This window comes from Oncorhynchus masou, chromosome 26 (genome assembly GCF_036934945.1).
Source record: "Oncorhynchus masou masou isolate Uvic2021 chromosome 26, UVic_Omas_1.1, whole genome shotgun sequence".
NCBI classification, from domain to species: Eukaryota; Metazoa; Chordata; class Actinopteri; order Salmoniformes; family Salmonidae; genus Oncorhynchus; species Oncorhynchus masou.
In genome coordinates, this window is record NC_088237.1 from 10613556 (window position 1) to 10641342 (window position 27787).

At 43.2% G+C, this 27787-nt stretch overlaps 1 protein-coding gene and 1 long non-coding RNA gene across 8 annotated transcripts in view; one reads left to right on the top strand and one right to left on the bottom strand.

The window, feature by feature from the left end:
- LOC135514772 (transcription factor EC-like) overlaps positions 1-24967 on the bottom strand; it is a 54755-nt gene extending 29788 nt beyond the window's left edge. For 6 of the 7 annotated variants that reach the window (XM_064938353.1, XM_064938351.1, XM_064938355.1 and 3 more), the window contains exons 1-2: positions 24752-24967; positions 9821-10114 (exon numbers count right to left, since the gene is read on the bottom strand). In XM_064938353.1, the coding sequence (XP_064794425.1) occupies positions 9821-10114; positions 24752-24967 (510 nt within the window). Of the gene's footprint in view, positions 1-9820; positions 10115-22674; positions 22772-24751 lie in introns of those variants that run through there. The other variant, XM_064938356.1, reaches the window with a different exon arrangement.
- Positions 22983-26155, top strand: LOC135514776 (uncharacterized). The gene is made up of 3 exons (XR_010451728.1): positions 22983-23063; positions 24766-24865; positions 25520-26155. It is a non-coding gene; the product is annotated as an uncharacterized LOC135514776 (long non-coding RNA).
- The last annotated feature ends 1632 nt before the right edge of the window (positions 26156-27787 follow it).

A 27787-nucleotide genomic window follows, 5' to 3' on the forward strand; every position in this document is an offset into this window, starting at 1 on the left:
TACTTTGAGGATGGTGGGGATTCTGCCTAGTAACACTGACACTCTCCCTCGCTGTGCCTAGCCACCTTGCATTATGCCAATTAATCCAATTCTTTTATTTTTTTTATCTTTTACTTTTTCTCCTGGCCCCCCTTTGTTTCTTTTGGGTTCTCTTTCTTAATCTTTTTGGTTCGTACGTTCCACAACACCAACACCCCTCTCCCCCCTCACTTATTTGGGGGTTGCTGGGGTTGGTGATGCTAACAGGGGAACCATTTACCATTTAGACCAATGGTGGGCAAACTTTTTAGCACGGGCTTGATTTTTATTTTTGTCCAGGCCGGAAAAAGGGCAATATATAGGTCCATCATCGTTTAAAAAAATAATAATGTTACCCCTTTTTCATGGTATCCAGTTGGTAGTTACAGTCTTGTCTCTTACAGTCTTGTCTCATCGTAGTTACAATCTTGTCCCGGCCCGCCACAGGAGTCGCTAGTGCGCAATGGGACAAGGACATCCCTGGCGGTCAAACCCTCCCCGAACGACGCTGGGCGAATTGCGTGCCGCCCCATGGGTCTCCTGGTCTCGGCCGGCTTCGACAGAGCCTGGACTCGAACCCAAACCCTCTAGTGGCACAACTAGCATGTCTTTGACAGGAGGGATAAACTCTCTGTGTAATCATTCATGACAATTTTAGTATTTAAAGAATTTTATCCAAAGTGACTTAGCTTGTTATGTAACATATTCAGACCCACAATTCATGCTTCAACCAGCCATTGAAGACACTCTCTGTCCCTAACCTTGATTCCCACAAGTCAAACCCAGCTAAAACTACACGGCTCTCTTTGTCCCTCCACAGTGGACTTTGCTTGTGCTTTCCATTTAAATGTCCAACAGCTGAATGAAGGGTTAACCGCCCTGAACTCTGTCACAGCTTGAGCCAGTTTAACGGCCTGTTGGAAAGGCCACACGTGATTTACGGTATAGATAGATAGCATAGATAAAGTATAGTCAATCACGTTGTTGTCTGTCTTTCTGTCTATCTGTCCTACCAAGTAAGGTACTAAACCCCACAATACATGGGTTGTGCACTTCAGAAGTATGTGGCCCAATAAAGAATGGCACTAGCCTCGTCTCAGATCCGTATGTTAGCCAACTCCTCAAACTCCTCTGTTGCCAAATATAAATCAGACTGGAACCAAGCTAGAATAGAATAGGCCTGGAAAATACCCAGTGGTCTGCAAACACTGAGAGACATTCTTCTTACTCCCTTTCATTTTGAATTGAATTAAACCCTCATTTATACAGGACAGTCTCATTGAGATAACGTCTCTTTTGCTAGAGAGACCACCTCCAACAAGAAGCACTTATACTGTAGCTGATCATGTTGGGATCCAATGATATGGACTCCACCTTTTACTACTGCAGGGCAAGTCATACACCCTCAGCGATTCTATAGATAGATAATGTACTTTTATTTATATGTTAAAAGTATACAGGACAGCAAGATACTCCACAGTACAGCATCCACCGATGGAATTAGTGTGATGATTTGAATTAGCTCAGTAATTGCTGTTTTTTTTTTTGAATGTAAGCTCTTTAAACACTTAGGGGACTTAAGGGATTGTTCTAAGTTGACTGTAGAAAATGAGAGTTGTGACTTTTACAGCTCTATATTGGGACAATCTTAGTGAAATTTCACATTAGTTTTAACCTATAATATTATTTCAGGGTGTGGTTAAACCAGTCTTTTTTATACCTTTATTTAACAAGGTAAGTCAGTTCAGAACAAATTCTTATTTACAATGACAGCACACCCCAGCAAAACCCAGACGGCGCTGGACCAATTGTGCACCGCCCTATGGGACACCCAATCACAGGCAGGTGTGATACAGCCTGGATTCAAACCAGGGACTGTAGTGACACCCCTTGCACTGCTATGCAGTGCCTTAGACCACTGCGCCACTCGGGAGCCCAATTATTGAGGGATTTTAAAATGTAATTTAATTGCGTACAATTGAAATATACATGTATAAGATATTGCATATCTCATACTGCATATCTTATCATGAATTCTATTTTTGGTTTTTAATTCAGTTTATTGCATCTCCGAAACCAAATTAAGATTTGTATTTATTTTCGACGTGTGGCTGTGGTCTTTCTATGCCAGCTAGTCCTCTAAATGCTCCCTTAGTTGTCTAGTGATGGAAATCTCAGATCTAGGGAAAAGGGGACACCTAGTCATGCATTTAATCAAAATGTGTCTTCCATATTTAACCCAATCCCTCTGAATCAGAGAGGTGCGGGGGGCTGCCTTAATTCACATCATCGGCGCCCGGGGAGCAGTTGTTGTGGGGGTTAAATGCTTTGCTCAACGGCAGATTTTTCCACCTTGTCGGAAACGAGGATTTAAAGCAGCGACCTTTTGGTTACTGGCCCAACGCTCTTAACCACCAGGCTACCTGCCACCCTGGCAACAGCCTGTCTGCCTAGGGAGACTAATAGTTGTCTGTCATGAACAGACAGACGTGTTTCTAGTCTCACCCCTACTGTGTTCATAGTGGTTTAGTTCATGTGACTGTGTTTCACTGCTAGCCTGGTCTCCATGGTTGTCCTCTTCAAAGGGAGTCACCTACTTGCCTGGTTTCCATGGCTGTGCTCTTTAAAGGTAGTCACTGCTAGCCTGGTCTCCATGGTTGTGCGCTTCAAAGGGAGTACATGCAGCCCAGCACCACTGACTAAGACGGGTCTCAGGCTGGTCCCTTTTCCCTCTCCAAAGGTTCGTTCCTGACGCCGCTGGTAATAGGTGTCCCAGTTTGGCCTAACTTGGTTGCCGGAGAAGGGACGTGGGGATGAAGGGATGAGGTGTCTAAGTTACATCAAATTAGGACAGGGTACAGTGGGTCTGTCTGAAGGAGTTGCAGTCTTCTCTCGCATCTCATCCTCTTCAGATAGGAGCAGGTCATAGGTGACTAGGGAGGACAAGATAAGATCACACTAGGGTCTTTCACGAGGCCACTGATGCATTTGACCTGGTGGTGTTAACAAAATCGAGATCACAAACGATTTTGGAACAATTTGTCTGCTTCTCCGCTTAGAACGTAGGGAAATGATGAAATGTTAAGGGCTTTGCTGAAGCAATTCTTAGTTCTCTAAAATATGATCCGCGTGAAATGGACTCCAGGTTCATATTGTCCGTGAACATGACACAAATAATAGAGCCTTTGTCCCTTGTGTCCCTTTGATGAGCACAGTGGGATAAGGATCAATCCAATAATCAGACAGCAACGTCACCGCCCACAAACCTCCCCACACCAACCACAAACATCCCCCACCTCAAACCCCTCACAAGTACCATAAGCACCTCAACCCACCACCACACCCTCCCACCACTGAGTCCTGATCCCCCTCTCAGCACCTCTAGCCTCCGGAGACCCCGGCCTCACCCCTCTCTCATTATAAAACAGATCCCAAATCAGCGGAGGGGAGGGGGGCAGATCTTCTCAGGCCATACTAGCCCATGCTCACCGCTCACTGCTCCAGCCACACACCACTGGACTAACTGGTTGCTTATTCTATTTCATGCATTGTACCATTGTAGCTTTTCTTTTGAATCCTATTAGAGGCTGAACTTGGTTTAACTGAAAAAGACTGACGACTTCACTCAATTAGCTGTAATAGGATTAACCGCTGGTATGGGCCGGGAGGTTTAAATAGGAATGGAATTTTGGCAGACACCTGCTACATGCACTGCATTCATCTCATAACGTCTAGTATGTGGGGGGCTGCTTGTTTAATGGGGGCCAGTGAGGCCAGTGTTCCAGTGTGCAGTAAGCCTTGTATGTATGTGGATGATGGGGCAGGGATCTGAGAGTTGGCACACACACAGAAGGCCGTCCCTGTCCTGTCTCAAGCCTCAGCCTAGGCCCGTGAGGATGCCAAGAACCCACAATGAGGGGAGGGGTGCCTCAGGACTGGGACTCAGGACTGGCACACACACGTGTGTGTGTGTGTGTGTGTGTGTGTGTGTGTGTGTGTGTGTGTGTGTGTGTGTGTGTGTGTGTGTGTGTGTGTGTGTGTGTGTGTGTGTGTGTGTGTGTGTGTGTGTGTGTGTGTGTGTGTGTGTGTGTGAAAAGAAAAGGTGGATCACCTGAAAATGGTCTGACATACGGGACTGTCCCGGGATGACATGGTGTTATTGTTATTAACATTTATTTTGACAGGGCGTCAACGTTGAGACCAAGGTCTCTTTTCCAGATGGGCCCTGTATAGCACCACAATACACATCAAAATACAATAAACACATTACATTCTTCAGTCGAAAGTCTATTTCCCCCATGTCGTAAAACACAACATTTAAATGCTGTTACGAATCACATTTGCCAAACGTCAAACGAGATCATTACTTTAATGTATTTAATGAGTTTTAATGCTGGAATGAATTCATGTGTATTTTTACATTTTTTTTTAAGTGCATTTCCTTCTTTTAACCATCGGGGAGGAAAGTACAGTATGAAATATACAGTACCAGTCAAAAGTTTGGACACACCTACTCATTCCAGGGTGTGCTTTGCTGGTGACATGGTCTGTGATTTATTTAGAATTCAAGGCACACTTAGCCTGTAAGGCTATCACAGCAGTCTGCAGCGATACGCCATTCCATCTGGTTTACGGTTAGTGGGACTATCATTTGTTTTTCAACAGGACAATGACCCAATACACCTCCAGGCTGTGTAAGAGCTATTTGACCTGTGTAAGGGCTATTTGAGAGGGATAGAGTGCTGCATCAGATGACCTGGCCTCCACAATCACCCAACCTCAACGCAATTGAGATGGTTTTGGATGAGTTGGACCACATATTGAAGGAAAAGCAGCCAACAAGTGCTTATAAAGGCAAAGGGTGGCTACTTTGAAGAATCTCAAATCTCAAATATATTTTTATTTGTTTAACGCTGTTTTGGTTACTACATGGCTCCATATGTGTTATTTCATAGTGTCACGTTCTGACCTTAGTTCTTAGTTATTTTATCTTTGTTTTAGTATGGTCAGGACGTGAGTTGGGTGGGCAGTCTACGTTTGTTTTTCTATGTTGGGTTTTGAGTTCGTCCTGGTATGGTTCTCAATCAGAGGCAGCTGTCAATTGTTGTCCCTGATTGAGAATCAAACTTAGGTAGCCTGGGTTTCAGTTTTGGGTTGTGGGTGTTTGTCCTCTGTGTCAGTGTTTGTCGCCACACGGGACTGTTTCGTTCATTTCACGTTTATTGTTTTGTATTTCGTAGTGTTCAGTTTGTGTTTTAAAATAAACATTATGGACACTTACGATGCTGTGTTTTGGTCCTCTGATCCTTCTAGCTTCTCCTCCTCAGAAGAGGACGAGGTTCATTACACATAGTTTTGATGTCTTCACTATTATTCTACAATGTAGAAAATTGTTTTTAAAAAATAAGAAAAACCCTTGAATGTGTAGGTGTGTCCAAACGTTTGACTGGTACTGTACGTATTGACCTATCATGACCATGATGATTTGCGAGGTCATGAACTGACAAGGGCCTTATTTAGTCTCTTCAATACAGTCTGTTTGGCATCCTCGCTGGAGTTAATGTCTTATTTCCTCCCAGCGATATTACATCTATTCATTTTCATATTTGTTTCCGTCTCTGATACACAGCAAGAAGAACACAGTAGCTAGCCATTAAATACAGTTCAACGGAGGCCATCTTTATCTGGCTAAATGTAGTTAGTGATAAATGTACTATCCCAGGGCTGTCTCGAGCAGGATGAATGAGATACTGTAAAAACACTATTAAACCACTAAACTAACCAACCTTGTAGTCTTGTCATGGTAAATACACCTAGATGCACATTCAATGGGGGTTAACCCGCACAGGGCAAAGAGCTAAAGTATTCAATTAGATCTACAGTTAAGTGATTATGCCGGAGAAGCCGGTGTTTGGAGGATATATTGGCAACAGCGTTGTTTGTCTCGAGCCACATACAACAAAGTACTTTACATATACTTTAGTTTCCCCTTCATCCACTTCGAGGGATTGGATCAGAATTGTGTGTGCCAGGGGAGTCACATCTGCTCGACAGTGTCTCTCCATATGGTAGATGAACTGTTTCCCTGACACTGTATTCTGGCCAGAGACAAGAAACCTAAAAAAAAAGCTGAGTAGCCTGGGTATAGTTCAAAGATGCTACAGTACTGTATAGTCATTTCAACTGGCCCTCGGGTCTCCCAGGCAGGCTCAGAGTGTATGTCGGCCTGCGCTATAAAAGCCTTTCTGTTGAACCACAGAGGCCCTGGTTTTGCTTAACTCAGCAAGTCAGTTAAGAACAGATTCTTATTTACAATGACGGCCTACACCGGCCAAACCCGGATGACGCAGGACAAATTGTGCCCCGTCCTATGGGACTCTCAATCACGGCCGGTTGTGATACAGCCTGGATTCAAACCAGGGTGTCTGTAGTGACACCTCAAGCACCGAGATGCAGTGCCTTAAACGGTTGCGCCACTCGGGAGCCCACTGGTTGTGTGGCTTCAATATCCAACCTCTGGCTCTGTCTCTGGATTCATCCCAGCAGAGATGGGGTCTGGACTGGAGTGTGTAGATACATAGATAGAGTCCCTCATGCTGACTGACTGCAGGCCTAGTGGGCCACAGCACGACACCCCCGGGCACTGTGCCAGCCCAGATGGGTGGTCTGGCCCGATCACTGCCTGAATCCCTAGCTATCCCTCCTAACTACACCTCCCCCCTTTCCTATACCCAGCCCCTCAGTGGGGTCTATAGGGCTGTCAGCTTTGGGCCCCCCACCAACCCCTCCACCTCCACCTTCCCTGAGACAGTCAACATCAGGAATCATCAGGCTCACAGCAGGGGCTGCTTGTGCATAAACAATCTGGATTCTTATCCATCTGTCCCTCATGCCACCCGGCAACCTTAGGGGATACCCTGCTTCTGAGAGGATAGGCCCTCTTGCTATCACTTACACACACACAGGCAAACACATGTGTGAGTACAAACACAAATGAATACACAGGTGTATACACACACACTCTTTATCGCTCTCTCTCGTTCTCTCTCTCTCACACACACACACACACACACACACACAAACACACACACTCAATGTCACACACCGAGACACAAGTGAGGTCTTAGCTCCCCTGAACCAGACACACTTTAACACATGAAAGGCCTCCTGCAGACCAGAGAAAACAGAATTGCTGCTTTGAAGTTTCCCTGACTTCTCCCCAACACCGGCCGCAAGTCTGATTCATTTCTTGCTATGGGTAACCTGTCTGGGCCAACTGCAACAGAGCTGGGAGTTATTGTACTTCATAGACTATAGCCCCAACATCCCCAAACTGGGATATATAAACTCTCAGTTGCATAGCTAGAAGCCAGGGGAGGAGAGAGGGGGGGGTACTCTAAAGAAACTGGATTTGCGCCATAGAGTTAGCACAACCAAAATAAACACAGACAAGCACACACATCTTAACCCTATAATTCCAGTGACAGACTTGGCTCAGTGGTCCATCGGCACTTTGTGAGGAGGACTTATTCTCAGGACAATACCGGACAAATCCTGTGGGACAGAATTCCAGAGAAATGACCCTTGAAACACAAAGAACCTTTTTGGGTGGTTCCTGGCTCAAATGTGCGGACATCGGCATTCGTTTTTAATCACATCATGAGATTAACTATCAATGGCAGAGCAGAGACAGCCAAAACGCATGGACAGACACACACACACTCAGCCAAGCCTCACACAACACACTCATCCATTGCTTTCCTCTCAAAGGTTTGTTTGATATGGTGTTTCTAATCTAATCAAAATACAGATTCCACCACCACCACCGGGCCAGGGACAGTAACAACACTGCCCTTGAACAGAGATAGGTGCCTCACCTCAATTGCCTACTATACCCAGCCATATGAGCTCCTGAATGTGACAGGATCAACAACAATGAGCATCATTCACCTTGTTGATTTATGAATTGGTGTGCCTTCGTTGATACAGTTAAATAAAGGTTAAATAAAATGTAAAATTAAAAACACCACAGCCAAACTTTACAACAGATCACAACTGGTCGATCTCCAAGGCATTCCTATTCGATCACCAAACACTCTGGGGGGAAAACAAACTGAAAAATGTACTTTCTTGATTTTGAATTGGTTTTGCTGTTGGCGGTAAGTGCACTCGATTCAGCTGCCCTGCGTGCCGGGTAGGAGTAGTGTTCCCATTTTGAACCACTTCATGTCAGAAGGTACCATGTTGGCAGCGACGTAACAGGCATAAATAAAAGCTACAGCAAAGTTTATACTGTGAGATTTCTAAATGTTTAAAACCATGACTAGAGAGAGACTGTCAACGAATACAGCAAAGAACTTTTGTTTTTATGATGGAGTTCATGTTCAAGTTCTTGCTCGGCACTGTCAACACTTTTATATGCCACAACAAGCACTGCGATGAACGAGTAGGAAAGTGTATCGGTAGACTTGCATTGTTATTATTAGCGTCTTGGCTATTTTTTGATAGCGAAGAATTGGTGTCCCTTTTTGGTCAGTGTCAACGAAAGAAAAGGAGAGTGGAGGAACGTTGAGAGATGGACCATCACATGCTGACCAGACCGCTCGCGCCCATGTTGATTTTGTCCACCCACACCAGACTTGATCGGTACAAGCAGCTTGAAATATCAAAGCGAACCAACAATATTCATTTGGGGACAGGTTGAAAAGCATTAAACATTTATGGCAATTTAGCTAGCTAGCGTGCTGTTGCTAACTCATTTGTCCTGGGATGTAAACGTTGGGTTGATCTTTTACCTGAAATGCACAAGTCCTCTACTCCGACAATTAATTCACACATAAAAGGGTCAACTGTGTTCGTTTCTAGCAATCTCTTCTCCTTCAGGCTTTTTTTCTTTGGACTTTACATGGCTGTTGGCAACCAACTTTAAGGTGCATTACCACCACCAACTGAACTGGAGTGTGGAACTCAGTTAATCTTTCAATCACCCACATGGGTATATGTTCCTAAAAACCAATGAGGAGATGGGTAAGGAGGGACTTGTCTAGTGTCACAAATAGGATTCCCAAGTGGGCTCCCAAGTGGCCTCCCAAGAGGTGCAGCAGTCAAAGGCACTGCATCTCAGTGTTAGAGGTGTCACCGCAGACACCCTGGTTCAAATCCAGGCTCTATCACAACAGGCCGTGATTGGGAGTCGCATAGAGCAGTGCACAGTTGTCTGGGTATGGCTGGTGTATTCCGTCATTGTAAATAAGATCTTGTTCTTAACTGACTTGCCTAGTTAAATAAAGGATGAATGAAAAAACATTTGAACCAAGTTCTATTTCAGTGCCTTGCTACGCAAATGTGCCTTGCTACGCCCAGTAAAACACAAATGTAAAGCTAATTATTTAAATGTATGCTCACTCAGCTGTGCCTCAGAAGTAATACAACAACTGATCAATCTATTACCGGTGTGATCATATAGCCTACCTCAAATTTTGAAATATGATTGTAAAAAATGTCCCGAACAACAATGCATTGGCAGGGCAATTGAACCAAAGCCAGTATACAGTGATAATGCCGTGGGCCTATAGCCTACTGCACAAACCTCATTGCTACAGAACTGTTTTTAAATAGTTAATGCTGCATAGGCTTACGTTTTTGACTCAGAAAGTGATCTTGACTCAGAAAAGGTTGGTTGATTTGGTGGACCACTGCTTTACAATGTACAGTAGATTTGTCTATCAATCACATAGGCTGCACATAAGGAAGTCGTTGTTTATCTCCCATGTGAGAAATTAAACAAGAAGGTTGTCCATACCTTCCATGTGTTGTGTGGTTGATACCAGGCTGGAGGCTGCTGCTCTGTGTAGTAGTCCTCCGGGTATGGGTATGGAGGGTGGGCAGGCTGGGTTGGACAGGCAGGGTGAGTAGGGTAGGGGTAGGGCCGGTGCTGCTGGGGCCACGTATGGGGCTGGCGGTGTGGTCCTGGGGGGCCTAAGTATTCCTGCGTCACCCCCCCAGGCTGTCCCCTTAGTTGACCCCTCACCAGCTGCATCACAGGCAGGTCAGTCTGAGAATCGAACATGGCTCTCCTCTCCACGGATGGTCTTGTCTGGGTCAAAGAGAAACAGGACAGACAACGGCCTATACAGTCATTAAAACATCTTATGGCTGCAGGGGCAGTATTGAGTAGCTTGGATGAAAGGTGCCCAGAGGTGCCCAGAATAAATGGCCTGCTCCTCAGTCCCAGTTGCTAATATATGCATAGTATTATTAGTATTGGATAGAAAACACTCTGAAGTTTCTAAAAACTGTTTGATGGATGTCTGTGAGTATACCAGAACTCATATGGCAGGCAAAAACCTAGGAAGAAATCCAAACAGGAAGTGAGAAATCTGAGGTTGGTTGATTTTCAACCCAGACTCTATTGAATACACAGTGGGATATAGATAAGGGCTTCCACTAGATGTCAACCATCTTTAGAAACTTGAATGAGGCTTCTACTGTGTTGTGGAGCAGGATGGGAGCTCTTTGAGTCAGTGGTCTGGCAGAGAGCCAGGTCCCGGTCACGCATATTTCACATGATAGCGACCTGCGCTCCATGGCTTCTCTACAGACACAGGAATTCTCCGGTTGGAACTTTATTGAAGATTATATGATAACAACCTAAAGATTGATTCTATTCATAGTTTGACAAGTTTCTTCGATCTGTAATATAACTTTTTGAAGTTTTCGTCCGTTCGGCTGGACCTGCACGAGCGTTTGGATTTGTGTACTAAACGCGTTAACAAAAGTAGCTACTTGGACATAAATAATGGACATTATCGAACAAATCAAGCATTTATTGTGGAACTAGGATTCCTGGGAGTGCATTCTGATGAAGATCATCAAAGGTAAGGGAATATTTATAATGTGATTTCTGATTTATTTTGACTCCAACATAATTGTATTTATTTTCTGAGCGCCGTCTTAGATTATTGCATGGTTTGCTTTTTCCGTAAAGTTTTTGGGAAAACTGACACAGAGGTTGCATTAAGGAGAGGTATGTCTATATTTCCATGTCTAACAATTGTTTTTATCGACATTTATAATGAGTAATTCTGTAAAATTAAGTGGCTCTCTGCAATATCACCGGATGTTTTTGGAACTAGTGAACGTAACGCGCCAATGTATACTGAGATTTTTTTTATATAACTATGAACTTTATCAAACAAAACACACATGTATTGTGTAACATGAAGTCCTATGAGTGTCATCTGATGACGATCATCAAAGGTTAATGATTAATTTTATCTCTATTTGTGCTTTCTGTGAGTTGGTGGTGACCTAACATTATCGTTTGTGGTGCTTTCGCTGTAAAGCCTATTTGAAATCGGACACTGTAGTGGGATTAACAACAAGTTTACATTTAAAACTGTATAAGATACATGTATTTTTGAGGAATTTTAATTATGAGATTTCTGTTGTTTTGAATTTGGTGCCCTGCACTTTCACTGGCAGTTGTCATATCGATCCCGTTAACGGGATTGCAGCCCTAAGAAGTTTTAAGCCAATGTAATGTTTGGCTCGTTGAGCAAACAATCTATTGTCTGACTGACTGATCATTAAGATGGCTGTCATAGACAGTAATGTTACGACTCCCCACAATAACCCGTCATAAAACATACTATGATATTGTAGGTGCCACTAATTCTAACCACATGAGATTCCTATTAAAATTAAAGGATTTTCCAAAGGAACTTCCTCTGAAAACTTTTGCCTGATGACAGCAGCCTTTTGAACAGTTTATTCTTGGAATTGGCCCTCATATATATATATATATATATGTGTTTGCATATATATGAGTGCCTCCAACTGGCCCGCCAACACCACTTCCAGCAAATGTGGTCTCCCATCTAGGGACTGACCAGGACCAACCCTGCTTAGCTTCAGTGGCAAGCAGGTTGGTATGCTGCTGGCTGAACATGTATGTTTCTGAAGCTAAGCAGGTTGGTCCTGGTCAGTCTCTGGATGGGAGACCAGATACCTGTGGAAGTGGTGTTGGCGGGCCAGTTGGAGCCACTCATTTTAAAATAATATTCCAAGTGATTTAGGGTGCTGTCTTTCTGATTGGATGTTAAATGAGTGTTCTGACTCTCTGTGGTACCCTGAAGATTGCATGGCACTTATTGTAAGAGTAGGGGTGTTAACCCCAGTTTCCTGGCTCAATTCCCAAGATGGCCACCAAATCATCCCAAGCTTCCAGATGGCTCATTCCTGTAACTGTTCCCCAGGTTGTTGCTTTAAATGTCTTCTCAGTCACCTTACCTGGTAAAATAAGGGTTATAAAAAAAGTACCCAGCAAACATTGGCATGATGTGGATGCAATGCGGGACTAAAATATTGGCCTCACAAAGGCTGCCCACATGAGGCCGATCCACCTTTGCTCGTTGGCAGCTAGAAATAAAGCCACCCTTTTGGATTGGCTGCCCTTTACATTGTATCTGAACAATAAAGTTGTTACTGTCATATATATATATATATATACAGTGCCTTGCGAAAGTATTCGGCCCCTTGAACTTTGCGACCTTTTGCCACATTTCAGGCTTCAAACAAAAGATATAAAACTGTATTTTTTTGTGAAGAATCAACAACAAGTGGGACACAATCATGAAGTGGAACGACATTTATTGGATATTTCAAACTTTTTTAACAGATCAAAAACTGAAAAATTGGACGTGCAAAATTATTCAGCCCCCTTAAGTTAATACTTTGTAGCGCCACCTTTTGCTGCGATTACAGCTGTAAGTCGCTTGGGGTATGTCTCTATCAGTTTTGCACATCGAGAGAAATAATTTTTTTCCCATTCCTCCTTGCAAAACAGCTCGAGCTCAGTGAGGTTGGATGGAGAACATTTGTGAACAGCAGTGTTCAGTTCTTTCCACAGATTCTCGATTTGATTCAGGTCTGGACTTTGACTTGGCCATTCTAACACCTGGATATGTTTATTTTTGAACCATTCCATTGTAGATTTTGCTTTATATTTTGGATCATTGTCTTGTTGGAAGACAAATCTCCGTCCCAGTCTCAGGTCTTTTGCAGACTCCATCAGGTTTTCTTCCAGAATGGTCCTGTATTTGGCTCCATCCATCTTCCCATCAATTTTAACCATCTTCCATGTCCCTGCTGAAGAAAAGCAGGCCCAAACCATGATGCTGCCACCACCATGTTTGACAGTGGGGATGGTGTGTTCAGCGTGATGAGCTGTGTTGCTTTTATGCCAAACGTAATGTTTTGCATTGTTGCCAAAAAGTTCAATTTTGGTTTCATCTGACCAGAGCACCTTCTTCCACATGTTTGGTGTGTCTCCCAGGTGGCTTGTGGCAAACTTTAAATGACACTTTTTATGGATATCTTTAAGAAATGGCTTGCTTCTTGCCACTCTTCCATAAAGGCCAGATTTGTGCAATATACGACTGATTGTTGTCCGATGGACAGAGTCTCCCACCTCAGCTGTAGATCTCTGCAGTTCATCCAGAGTGATCATGGGCCTCTTGGCTGCATCTCTGATCAGTCTTCTCCTTGTATGAGCTGATAGTTTAGAGGGACGGCCAGGTCTTGGTAGATTTGCAGTGGTCTGATACTCCTTCCATTTCAATATTATCGCTTGCACAGTGCTCCTTGGGATGTTTAAAGCTTGGGAAATCTTTTTGTATCCAAATCTGGCTTTAAACTTCTTCACAACAGTATCTCGGACCTGCCTGGTGTGTTCCTTGTTCTTCATGATGCTCTCTGCGCTTTTAACGGACCTCTGAGACTATCACAGTGCAGGTGCATTTATACGGAGACTTGATTACACACAGGTGGATTGTATTTATCATCATTAGTCATTTAGGTCAACATTGGATCATTCAGAGATCCTCACTGAACTTCTGGAGAGAATTTGCTGCACTGAAAATAAAGGGGCTGAATAATTTTGCACGCCCATTTTTTCAGTTTTTGTTTTGTTAAAAAAGTTTGAAATATCCAATAAATGTCGTTCCACTTCATGATTGTGTCCCACTTGTTGTTGATTCTTCACAAAAAAATACAGTTTTATATCTTTATGTTTGAAGCCTGAAATGTGGCAAAAGGTCGCAAAGTTCAAGGGGGCCGAATACTTTCACAAGGCACTGTATATTTAAACTCAGCAAAAAAAGAAATGTCCTCTCACTGTCAACTGCGTTTATTTTCAGCAAACTTAACATGTGTAAATATTTGTATGAACACAAGATTAAACAACTGAGACATAAACTGAACAAGTTCCACAGACATGTGACTAACAGAAATTGAATAATGTGTCTAAGGCACGTTCACGCAGATGAGCAGGGACCCTGGGCATCTTTCTTTTGGTGTTTTTCAGAGTCAGTAGAAAGGCTTCTTTAGTGTCCTAGGTTTTCATAACTGTGACCTTAATTGCCTACGGTCTGTAAGCTGTTAGTGTCTTAATGACCGTTCCACAGGTGCAAGTTCATTAATTGTTTATGGTTCATTGAACAAGCATGGGAAACAATGTTTAAACCCTTCACAATGAAGAGCTGTGAAGTTAAGTGGATATTTACAAATTATCTTTGAAAGACAGGGTCCTGAAGCAAATATTTAAACCAGAGAAATTTTTTTGTCACATGCACTTGCCAAAGTCCTTTCACAGACTTCATCATTGGCGTTGTACAATGTTGACATAGCACAACACAAAAGTTTTACTGGAATGTCATTCTCAGTAATGGTTGCACAAAAATAACTTGTAAACTTAGAGCTACGGTCCTATCTGAAACAAGATGATTCCAAGATAATTGTCTTTAATTTTCCAAACCATCATTGGTTTGAATAGTGTCAACAATTTGTATCTTTTGTTATTTTTTTACTTAACAACTTGAATTGGGCTATTTGTAAATCACGCCCCCAAATATTATGCCTCTACATTATAAAGTAGCTGGGCTTGGTGTGGGCTGGCCTACTGTATGTTGGGCTGGTGTAGGCTAGACTGTGTTGGGTTGGTGTAGGCTAGCCCATATTGGGCTGATGTGGGCTGTCCTGTGTTGGGCTGGTAGGCTAGCCTGTTTTGTGCAGGTGTGGGCTTTGTGTGGGCTAGCCCCTGCCCATCTTGCCCACCAAATACCCACATGGGACCAGTGGGGTCATGTATGCTGGGTAATGTCCTTGTCTCTTCTAGTAGGAGATAATGAGTGTCACTGTAGTAATAGGGAGCATCATGTTCTGTATAAACCATTGAAATTACCGCGGCATACTGCATTCAGTTGATACATAAACCAAATCAAGCTGGGCAATTAAATTGGGGAAAAAAAACAAGTCTGCCAATAAACCAATATAAATGACCTAAAGTGACATATTGGGGTGAATCCATCCAAATCATGCTTCAGCACAGTGTGGCATGTCCTTAAACAGTGGAACACAATTAAATGCCATGGTTTACTTTATGTTGTATAGTCCCACAGAGAGATTGTACCTCAATAAGTCAATTTGGGGCCTTTCTCAGTAGTCTATTTTACACATGCGTCAAAGAATTGTCCACAACCACTGGTACAAGTTGACACTTTTCATTCTCCTTGTGCTTTTGTGCGGATATGGAGTCGGGCAACTTCTGCCCACAGTGTGAATCACCTGTGGCACAAATGAGGACCCCTCAGCCAGCATCGGCTGCCCTGGCCCATGCCTGTCTGAATGTCTGTGTGTCATCCCCATGTGTTCTCCGTTAGAGATCAGTCAGTGGAGAGATGGCCCCACACACTCAGAGACAGCTTTGAGAAATAAACAGAGCAGAGACTAGAAGGGAAGGGGCCTCTAATAGGGATGTAAGGAGAGGTGGCAGTGAGGTGGAAGGGAAGGAGAAGTGTGTCGGCCCTAAGCAATGGCCCTTCTCCTCTTCATCCCTTCACATGGAGAGGTAATTAGCGAGGTTCTGTCTGCCTCTCTCTCCCTCTCTCCCCTTCCCTTTCTCTCCCCCTCTCTCCCTCCCTAAACTCTCTCTCTCCCTATTCCTCTCTCTGTGCATAACGCAAACACTATGTAATTGCCCCTTCTTTTTTCTGTCGCCAGCATTGCAGAACACTGGTAATTGCCCATTCTATCTCAGACAAAGGACAAATGTGTTGGATGAAGTTGGGTGACGGGGAAAATATATGTTGTCCACATATCTGCATTCCACGGGTGATGCCTGTTTTAGCCTGCCCGTCTTGAACAATTGGCCTTGTCTACACTTGACTTGGGTCTGTGTCAGCAATTGTTTGTGTGTAGGTCCCTCTATTAGGTAGAGGACATTCTGCCCTCTCAGACAAGGAGTCCATTTTGCCAGTGGTAACATACTAATGGGCACTTGTGGGCAAGGTAATGTCACTAAATCAGGCTTTTGTTGCCAGTTGCACCCATTACACTACTTAGTCATATTTAGAGGTCAAATGGTTTAGCAAAGACTGCCTTTTTCTATACTCGACTAAACAGTTGACACCTATGTTAGGGGTGGATAGTGTTGATTTGAAAAATACGGATGTGACTATATACGTATGCCCACTAAAAGTATTTATATAAGCATATACACTGAACACAAATATAAAAGCAACATGCACAGTGTTGGTCCAATATTTCATGAGCTAAAATAAAAGATCCCAGAAATTTTCCATACACGCAAAAAGCTTATCTCTCAAATGTTGTGCACTAATGTGTTTACATCCCTGTTATTGACTATTTCTCCTTTGCCAAGATAATCCATCCACCTGACAGGTGTGGCATATCAACTGATTAAACAGCATGATCATTACTCAGGTGTATCTTGTGCTGGGGACAATAAATGACCACTCTAAAATGTGCAGTTTTGTCACACACAAAATCAAGTTTGAAAATGATTGCGTCACAAGATGACATGTCAGGGGGCTTAAAAGCTTTGAATCCCATCGTATTGTTTTCTCTCCTGCAACTTGTTTTTTCACAGCATGGTATGATCACTTAATTTCCCGTCAGTGTGTCAATCAGATCCCAGTTACATCTTCCTGATTCAACGGGCCTCCAGGCTATTTAGTCGGGGTCTTTCGAGGGCAACATGCAAATGTTATTCTGTCTCGCTCCTTTTAAAACAGACAGCTGTCGTCATTGTCCCTCTGCCACTCCTCTGCCGAACTCACACACACGTTTGTTTGACTATCCTTGTGGGGACCAAACAATTGATTCCCATTCAAAATCCTATTTTCTCTAACTCTAAACATAACCCTTAACATAACCTTTACCCCAAACCCCTAAACATAACCATAACCATAACTCTAACTCTAAACCTAACCCCTAACACAAATTGGAACCCTAAACCAACACTAATTGTAACCCTAAACCTAACCTCCAACACTAATTGGAACCCTAAACCTAACCTACAACACTAACTGGAACCCTAAACCTAACCCCTAAGCCTAAAATAGCCTTTTTCCTTGTGGGAACAGGCCACATTTTCCTTGTTTTACTATCCTTGTGAGGACTTCTGCTACCCACAAGGATAGTGCACGCAAACACACACACACACACACTCACACACACGTCCTTCTCAGCCCCAGAGAGAGGTAGTCAATGCATCGTTTCCTCAAGAGGATGTTATGTTCTGAGTGTCTGTCACAGTCTGACGAGCAAACCCCCCCTTCTCCCTAATACCCCCTTTCACCCATTCCTCCACCCTCCACCTCATTAAAACCCTTCCCATAGACACCACCGCTCTGTGAGGCTCTCTGCTCTCGCGTCACCTCCTATCCCCCACTGCCTCTATGTCTTCCTTTGAGCCTCAAACCTTTTATTTTCATCAGGCAAGACATGAAGAGAAAAAAAAAACATGTTTCTTCTCTCTTCCCTCTCTTGTCTTCAGTGGGCTGCTGTGGCTTTGTGGCGGAGCTTTCAAGTAGCAAGCACCTATTTATTTGCTGTTTTCACCGCTAATTCTCCATCATTGTCCCTCAACACCTCCCATGGAGCTGTGAACCAGGCAGCCATGAGAGACTGCTTTCTCTCCTTAGGATGTGATTCACTGAGCTGGGATAATGATGAGGCTACGGACACTGGAGAGATGCAGGCCCCATTCCAAGCACAGCACTGCTATTCTGTTCTGTACAGCCCAACAGTAAGCACTCTGCCACTCTACAATCACCCTGTGTGTTATGTGTGCAAATGAACTCAGATTATTGGTCATAGTTATGAAATGACTAGGCCTAGAGTAAGGCCTACCGGTCCGTTTTGTGTTTCAAGACGCTGCCTGACAATCTGATCACTCGTTGGGCTTGTTGTTTGAGAAAGGCATGTTGACACACAGGCTATTTGTTTTGAGGTAGCAGATAGCTCGTGTCCTTCATCAAGATATCACACTTGTTGATTGAACTTGACACTGTTAAATGCATTACTGGCAGGAACATCTCATCACAAATTTGTGCCACCTGTGTTCAGTTATCAGACAGACAGACAGACAGACAGACATGTCTGCCTAGCGATTACAGCATTACCTTACCCATGAGAGAGAAAATGCACTTGTGTCTGTCAGAATAAATGCCTCACAAGTCAATTTGATCACTTTCATTACTTCAAAGACAAACGCGCCCCAGCATAAGAGACAGTGGAGTGGTCTCAGAGGGGGGAGATAGATTCCTCGTCTCCATCCTCTATGTCTCTGGTTGGTCAGGTCTGGGCGGCAACATATACATTCACTGAACTCAATGAGACCCCCCACTGGGGTAAGGTTAGCATGGTCTCCACTTGGAAGTGAACTGTTAGACTGTACAATGATACAATGTGTACATTATTTGATCCATTTTCTCTCTCTCTCTCTCTCTCTCTCTCTCTCTCTCTCTCTCTCTCTCTCTCTCTCTCTCTCTCTCTCTCTCTCTCTCTCGCTACAAACCTTCTGTCAGCATTTTAGGTTAGTCTCTGTGGAGCAGTGAAGTGCCCACTCTTTTCCCCTCTACGGCAAAGTGAGTGTCTGAAGGGCTCTTCCATCACCAGACATAGCACTTGATAGTAGCGTCATCTCAAACCAAAGTCATCCTTTTCTTAACGAGGCAATGTTATTTAGTCCACTGTCATTAACATTAGTATAATATCTGATCTGTGTTATATCTGAAGTACTGAACACCAAGATGGTGATGATCCAAGATGCTCAACTTGTCTTCGTGCTCAAGTTGTCTTTCCCCTATGATCCACAAGAGGGCAGTCTATTTCCTATGCTCCTAGTGGTTCCACTCTCTTGCCATCCTATAGGAATGCATTGTTGAATCTCCACACCCAGTCACAAAAAGTACTATTATATGTTTACGTCCAGCTGGGTTAAATTATATTAAGAAATACTATAATAGCCGAGGTATAACATGAATCATGAAAGAACTTTGACTCATCCAGTAGCCTACTCCCACACAAATTACAACACACTGACAGCACACCCAACACTTTTCACATTGTGGACACACCACCCATAATGCACAGTACGCATATGCAGTGGGCACTGCAATCCTCTCTGTCCTCTAAACATTGTTTTTTTAAATGTTTTCGCTAAGTCATAGTGACACGTTCTGTAATGACTCATGTGCCCCTTTAAATACTCACACTGTTTCCCTCGACCCCTCACCAGTGTGTGTGCAAACTATTGGGTGCAACGCAATACATATCCCGTCGAAATGGGATGCCCATATAACATGATAAAAATCAAATGTCCCATGATGATCGTGACAAATTACAGAAGTCCAACAGATTTTTCTAAACATATTGAGAATAATATCTGGTGACCAAACAAAAGAGGAAATCCCAAAAGAGGGGGGCGTGGAAGGATTTTCTTGCAATGTCATTGTGTACATTGTAGAAGTTCACTGAAACAAAAAAACAATCACAGCACATGAGACATGCTGTTCTCGGGGCAGAAGAACAAACACAAACAACTGCAAGGCTGCTGTCACGTTCTGACCTTTATTTCCTTTGTTTTGTCATTATTTAGTTTGGTCAGGGCGTGAGTTGGGGTGGGCAGTCTATGTTTGTTTTTCTATGATTTGGGTATTTCTATGTTTTGGCCTAGTATGGTTCTCAATCAGAGGCAGGTGTCATTAGTTGTCTCTGACTGAGAATCATACTTAGGTAGCCTGGGTTTCACTGTGTGTTTGTGGGTGATTGTTCCTGTCTCTGTGTTTGTTTTCACCAGATAGGCTGTTTAGGTTTTCTCACGTTTATTGTTTTGTTAGTTTATTCATGTATAGTGTCTTTATTAAAGTACCATGAATAACCACCACGCTGCGTTTTGGTCCGCCTCTCCTTCAACTAAAGAAAACCGTTACAGCTGCAGCGACACGACTATCTAAACTCGGCAAAAAAAAAAGAAATGTCCCTTTTTCAGGACCCTGTCTTTCAAAGACAATTCGTAAAAATCCAAACAACTTCACAGATCTTCAATTGTAAACACTGTTTCCCATGCTTGTTCAATGAACCATAAACAATTAATGAACACGCACCTGTGGAACGGTGGTTAAGACACTAACAGCTTACAGACCGTAGGCATTTAAGGTCACAGTTATGAAAACTTAGGACACTAAAGAGGCCTTTCTACTGACTTTGAAAAACACCAAAAGACACCAGCCCATCTGCGTGAACGTGCCTTAGGCATGCTTCAAGGAGGCATGAGGACTACAAATGTGGCCAGTGCAATAAATTACAATGTCCATACTGACTGTGAGATGCCTAAAACAGCGCTACAGGGAGACAGGACAGACAGTTGATCATCCTCGCAGTGGAAGACCACGTGTAACAACACCTGCACAGGATTGGTACATCCGAACATCACACCTGCGGGACAGGTACAGGATGGCAACAACTGCCCGAGTTATACCAGGAACGCACAATCCCTCCATCAGTGGTCAGACTGTCCGCAAAAGGCTGAGAGAGGCTGGACTGAGGGCTTGTAGGCCTGTTGTAAGGCAGGTCCTCACCAGACATCACAGGCAACAACGTCGCCTATGGGCACAAACCCACCGTCGCTGGTCCAGACAGGACTGGCAAAAAGTGCTCTTCACTGACGAGTCGCGGTTTTGTCTCACCAGGAGTGATGGTTGGATTCACGTTTATCATCAAGGAATGAGCGTTACACCGAAGCCTTTACTCTGGAGCGGGATCGATTTGGAGGTGGAGGTTCTGTCATGGTCTGGGGCAGTGTGTCACATCATCATCGAACTGAGCTTGTTGTTATTGCAGGCAATCTCAACGCTGTGCATTACAGGGAAGACATCCTCCTCCCTCATGTGGTTCCCTTCCTGCAGGCTCATCCTGACATGACCTTCCAGCATGACAATGCCACCAGCCATACTGCTCATTCTGTGCGTGATTTTCTGCAAGACAGGAATGTCAATGTTTTACCATGGCAAGTGAAGAGCCCGGATCTCAATCCCATTGAGCACACCTGGGACCTGTTGGATCCGAGGGTGAGGGCTAGGGCCATTCCCGCCAGAAATGTCCGGGAACTTGTAGGTGCCTCGGTGGAAGAGTGGGGTACCATCTCACAGCAAGAACTGGCAAATCTGGTGCAGTCCATGAGGAGGAGATGCACTGCAGGACTTAATGGAGCTGGTGGCCACACCAGATACGGACTATTACTTTTGATTTTGACCCCCTCCCCCCTTTGTTCAGGGACACATTTGTCCATTTCTGTTAGTCACATGTCTGTGGAACTTGTTCAGTTTATGTCTCAGTTGTTGAATCTTATGTTCATACAAATATTTACACATTTTAAGTTTGCTGAAAATAAACACAGTTGACAGTGAGAGGACGTTTTTTTTTTTTGCTGAGTTTACAACGAATACGCAAGGAGGAATTAATAGTGAACTTCCAAAGCTATGCAGTATTGCACATTTGTATTTCCTTTCCTGATACTTCTCAATCACAAAACGAGAAGGCTTTTTTTTCCCTTAGTTTGTAGAAAATCAAATGGCAGTGAACCTCAGCATTGCTGCATACATTTTAATGAGGGCATAAAAAGACTTAGAATGAAACTGATATTGTGTCAGCAGGTAGCCTAGTGGTTAGAGCATTGGGCCAGTAACTGAAAGGTTGTTGGATTGAATCCCCTAAATGACAAGATAAAAATCTGTTGTTTGCCCCTGAACTTCTCCCCCGGTAGGCTGTCATTCTAAATAAGAATTTGTTCTTAACTGGTTAAATAAAGAAAGCATATAGGGTTATTTTAGTCCCCCAACATTGCATAGCCAATCAGAACCATCACTTCAAAATACCTAACAAGTGTCAACAGTTTTAAATGTTTCCGATGTTTGTAAAGAGCAATCCATCCTGAATAAGATGCATCTTGTTAAGCAGGATGTGGTTAGAGGAGAAGTTAGGGATGGATAGGACCAGAGTATCCAACCACTCGTCTAGGATTAGATACTCCATCCACCCTTATGCTCAAGGGTAGCATCCTAGATCTGTGGTTTGATGTACCTCCTCTACTTCAAGCAACACAGACAAGTCTGCAGGGACCGAATTCCATCATCATCCAAAATCATGAAATTCAATTCAAATGAAAATCACACAGGCCTACTGCTACGAAACTTTGCTAGCTACAATTTATAAATCAGAAATATCTGATTAGATAAATCTGTGATTATTGGTTATTAGTAAGAAACCTGGCCCTTATATGGAATAGCCTACCTGTGTTTGGAGTGAGTAGCAAGTCTGGAGGTGAAGTCAATTGAGTCTTATAGTTTAGTAGTGAAACTTCAGATTTAGATATCAGCCCTGGATGAGCAAGTGAAAAGGCCCTAGATATTTAACCAAAACCCTGTTTCCTCTTTTGTGTCTATTGGAGCGGAGTGCAAAGGGAAGTTCTTGCGTCAAATCCTTGGTTGGACATATCTTGGACAGAAATAATCACCCACAGATTTTGACAAGTCATCACGCTACGTGTACTGTTGAATGTGTGTCACATCCCTCACTCCACGGCGTCTTTTTCGAAGAGGGTTGCAATTGTTAGGACAGAGGGAGTTTGAGCCGTTTGGAGCGCTGATCGAAAGTAGCGCTATTCTTTGTAAGAGCTTCAGGTGAATTTTCCGTTTTTGATGTGTCATCTATTTCCTCAATGAGGGTTGTGTGTGACAATTCTCAACAGAATAGTGTTTACAGGAAACGGGGCTGTTTGAAGTCCTGAAAGTCAGATGCATTACCTACTAAAACTCATTTATCGAGACAATTTGATATCATGAAAGAGAATTACTGACAGCAGTTACATGACATTATTTTTCAATTTTACACTTCATTTAGACAAGTTGGAGACAGAGGGAGGCAGGCAAGAAGGAGAACAGTAGGAAAGGTGGATGTGGGAATTGAACCCCAGTTTACAGTGGGGTTCTGGGGATTGGCATATGTGTCTAGCAGCGAGTGTTGCTGCTCGACTCGCCGGCTCTGCACAGTTACTTGACTTTCAACTAAGTCTTGACTCCTCAATCCTCAATCCTTCTTGAGACAGTCTATCCATGTCTGTCTGTCAAGTGCAGTTCCTCTTCTCATGAACAAAGACGCATACAGGAGAACGCAATTGCCAACCTTTGTGGAACTCTGACACTCTGTTCCATCCGGTACAAAGGCAAAGCACTCTTCTATTCGCGTCTGTTGAGCCCATGTCTGACACACACAGTATAATCTATATAATTAGAAAGACGAACAGCCATTCAGAAGTGATTTGAGGGGAAAAGCCTCCGATTCCATCTCAAAATATGTACAATATTGATTATGTTTATTCACACCAGTTAGGGCTGACGAGAGGGAGACGTGGGTGGGCACTTGTTTTGACGAAAAAGAAACAGGGAGCAAGCAATATTGAACCCCAAAAAAATCAAGGCATCAGAGAAGCACTTCATTACTCTGCTTTCTCCCTGCAGTATTCTGTCTGAGAGGATGAACTAAGTGGTTAATCAAGCTGAAGCCTCTGCCTTGTTTGAGGGGCCAAGAGTGGCCAGGAGAGGCCCGTGGCTATGGATGCTCCACGGACTGTACACAAACACACACACTCCGAACGCACACACACCGCATTACAAACACACAGGGAGGGTAATGGGCAGACGATGGAAGCAGACACTCAGAGGCTTGTGTCTGCCTCAGTGCCCAGCAGAGGTGAAAGGTCGCCCAGCTCTGAGAGGGGCAGCAGGCGTCCCACTGGACAGAGGAGCTATTTTGTGTGATGGTGAGGTGGATAGTGCAGACTACTTGTTCCATGTCTTTATATGACCTCTCTCCTCTTTTTTCTGAGAACTCAAGTATCATCATCAAGGTCTGATTGTCCAGCCAGAATTCCATCAAACGCTTAAAGAAAGAGACACGTTCATATTTCATGAACCGTTGACTTTCTACAATATTTCTGTTTCTATGTTTCTACATTGTTATGTGTTTTCCTGCAAATAACTTTTCTCTGAAGATGATAATCCACTGCTTTAATTTGATTCACATTGATCAGACCCAATTCAATAATAACTGCTTTGTTAGTGTTCATTGTCTATTAACTCAGTTGAGATTGCTAGTATTCCTGGTATTTCCAGTGAAGATCTATACTAAAATCATGTAGATGATTTGATTTTGATTTGATGTTTTTTTGTTGATAAAAAGCATTTTCCATTGATTCCAGTAGAGATGTTTAATAAAAGCCTGATGACAATATCTCCTATGTTGTGTTTAGTCCGTAGACAGAATGTATGGTATGTGGTTGAACTCAGCAGGAGCTGACACTCAGTATTACCTCTGTGTGGACAGGGATGACCCAGTGCACCCTGGCAGACAGACTGTCGGAGAGAGAGAGAGGGAGGTCCGGCGAGCCGAGCACAGCCGATACTGTTTGATCTCCCCGGGACAGGTCAGGACTCAAAGATTTAGTGTGTGATCTCTGGTAGGGAGCAGGGAGAAGAAGGGAAACATGGCCACCGGCCCACAGAGACCCCATTATAACCATACACATCAGGGAGGCCAGACTTGGAGATCAGTAGATCACTAGCAGCATCAGAAAGGAATACTGGGTCAATAGCCTGGGTGTGTGTGCATGTGTGTTCTCTGTCCATATTTCTCTTTGTCTATATATGCTTGCCTGTACTTTAACATAGGTAATAGTAGGTATATTGTATTTCATATCAAGCATATAGCCATATCTTGACATGGATGAGACAGTGACAGTATTTAATGAATGACTTAAACATGAACTTTAGACGGAAGGTGATGAAAATTCCATCTTAAATTCAAATTCTTCCGAGTGTTCAGACAACTTTTTGTCCGAAAGTTTCCCTAGAGACAGTCAGATCAAGATGAACTAATCTCTCTTATCTTCAAAACTGATCAACTTCTTGTCCTTGATTCTGATCGATGCATTGACTCTGTTCTCCAGGAGCCGTGTCATCTCAGCCTAGTCAAGTTACACAAAAGATAAACGTTAGAAAATGAAAATGTTCCACCTTTTTAGATGGCAATTGTATGTGGCTCCATGTCTGGCTTACCTGTGCCTCTTTGATCATGCCAGAGCATGGAGATGGGATGGCTGGGCGTTTGATTCCAGGGGTCCTTTGACAGCTCACCGGCTGGCAAAAGGCTGTCGGATGTCTGCAGGCAGATCAGAGGAGATGGGGTGGAAATCAGAAGTCCAGCTGGGAGAAGATCAGAAGAGACACAAACTTCAGCGAGAGCCATTGTGAGATACACAGACAGTGGCTCTGATAACTTTTCTGTTTCTTGTTTCTTTTCTTATTTTTATTTTTTCTTTCAGTACGTCCTTTTCAGAATTTTGAACGGCTCATTTAAAGGTCTGTGAGGTTTTGTCTGACTTTGACAAAAGTGGTGGGGTTTTTTTCCTCTTTTGGTTGCCTTTTGGGGTTTGGCTTATTCTTCATGGTGGTGAATAACTATTTGATACGTACAGTAGACTCCACACATTCACATTGCACATGTTTCAAGACAGAGATTTTTAGAAAAATAAGGATTACCCCCTTTTTTTTCATTTTTTGTCTAAAATGACATACCCAAATCTAACTGCCTGTAGCTCATGCCCTGAAGCAAGGATATGCATATTCTTGGTACCATTTGAAAGGAATCACTTTGAAAGTTATGGAGATGTGAAAGGAATGTAGTAGAATATAACACAATAGATTTGGTAAAAGATAATACAAAGAAAACAAAACCGTTCTTTTGTATTTTTTTTCTTTGAAATGCAAGAGAAAGGACATAATGTATTATTCCAGCCCAGGTGCAATTTCGATTTTGGCCACTAGATGGAATCAGTGTATGTGCAAAGTTTCGACTGATCCAAAGAACCATTGCATTTCTGTTCAAAATGTATCAAAACTGCCCAAATGTGCCTAATTTGTTTATTAATAACTTTTCATCTTCAAAATGGTGCACTCTCCTCAAACAATTGCATGGTATTCTTTCACTGCAATAGCTACTGTAAATTGGACAGCGCAGTTCAATTAACAAGAATTTAAGCTTTCTGCCAATATCAGATATGTCTTTGTCCTGGGAAATGTTCTTGTTACTTACAACCTCATGGTCATCGCATTAGCCTACCGAGATTAACCTGGTTAATTTAGGGCTGGAGTCAATCCATATCACGGAAGTTCCATGTTATAGCTTGATTAAAATGTAAAGACAATGTTCCACGTTCGTGGAGACTGCATTCAAGGTAAACGATGCATACGTTGGCTCAATCAAAAATTACCTTTACATTTTTACACGGATCTTTCGCGATAGTTCCGCATTACGGATTGAATCCAGCCCTTACCAAAGGGTAAGTAAATACAAAATCGTATGGTATACTGTGTTTCTTGAATTTTTAACCAGGTTCAAATTCAATATACTGTATAGGAAGTTATCAAATTACACTGAACAAAAATATAAAATGCAACATGCAACAATTTCAAAGATTTTACTGAGTTACAGTTCATAGAAGGAAATCAGTCAATTTTAATTTATTTATTTATTAGGCCCTAGTCTATGGATTTCACGACTGGGAATACAGATATGCATCTGCTGGAGACACATCTCCTTCGCATAGAGTTGATCAGGTTGTTGATTGTGGCCTGTATAATGTTGTCCAACTCCCCTATTTATGGCTGTGCAAAGTTGTTAGATATTGACGGGAACTGGAACTTGCTGTCATACACGTCGAACCACAGCATCCCAAACATGCTCAATGGGTGACATGTCTGGTGAGTATGCAGGCCATGGAAGAACTGGCACATTTTCAGCTTTCAGGAATTGTGTACAGATCCTTGCGACATGGGGCCGTGCATTATCATGCTGAAACATGAGGTGATTGTGACGGATGAATGGCACGACAATGGGCCTCAGGACTTCATCACGGAATCTCTGTGCATTCAAATTGCCATCCATAAATTGCAATTGTGTTCATTGTCCAGAGCTTATGTCTGCCCATTCTAAAACCTCACCACCACGTGGCACTCTGTTCACAACGCTGACATCAGCAAACCGCTCACCCACAAGATGCCAAACATGCTGTCTGCCATCTGCCCGGTACAGTTGAAACCGGGATTCATCTGTGAAGAGCACACTTCTTCAGCTTGCCAGTGGCTATTGAAGGTGAGCATTTTCCTAATGAATTCGGTTACGATGCCGAACTGCAGAGAGGTCAAGGCCCTGGTGAGGACGACGACCACGCAGATGAGCTTCCCTGAAACGGTTTCTGAGAGTTTGTGCAGATATTCTTCGGTGAAGTAAACTCAGTTTCATCAGCTATCCGGACGGCTGGTCTCAGACGATCCTGCAGGTGAAGAAG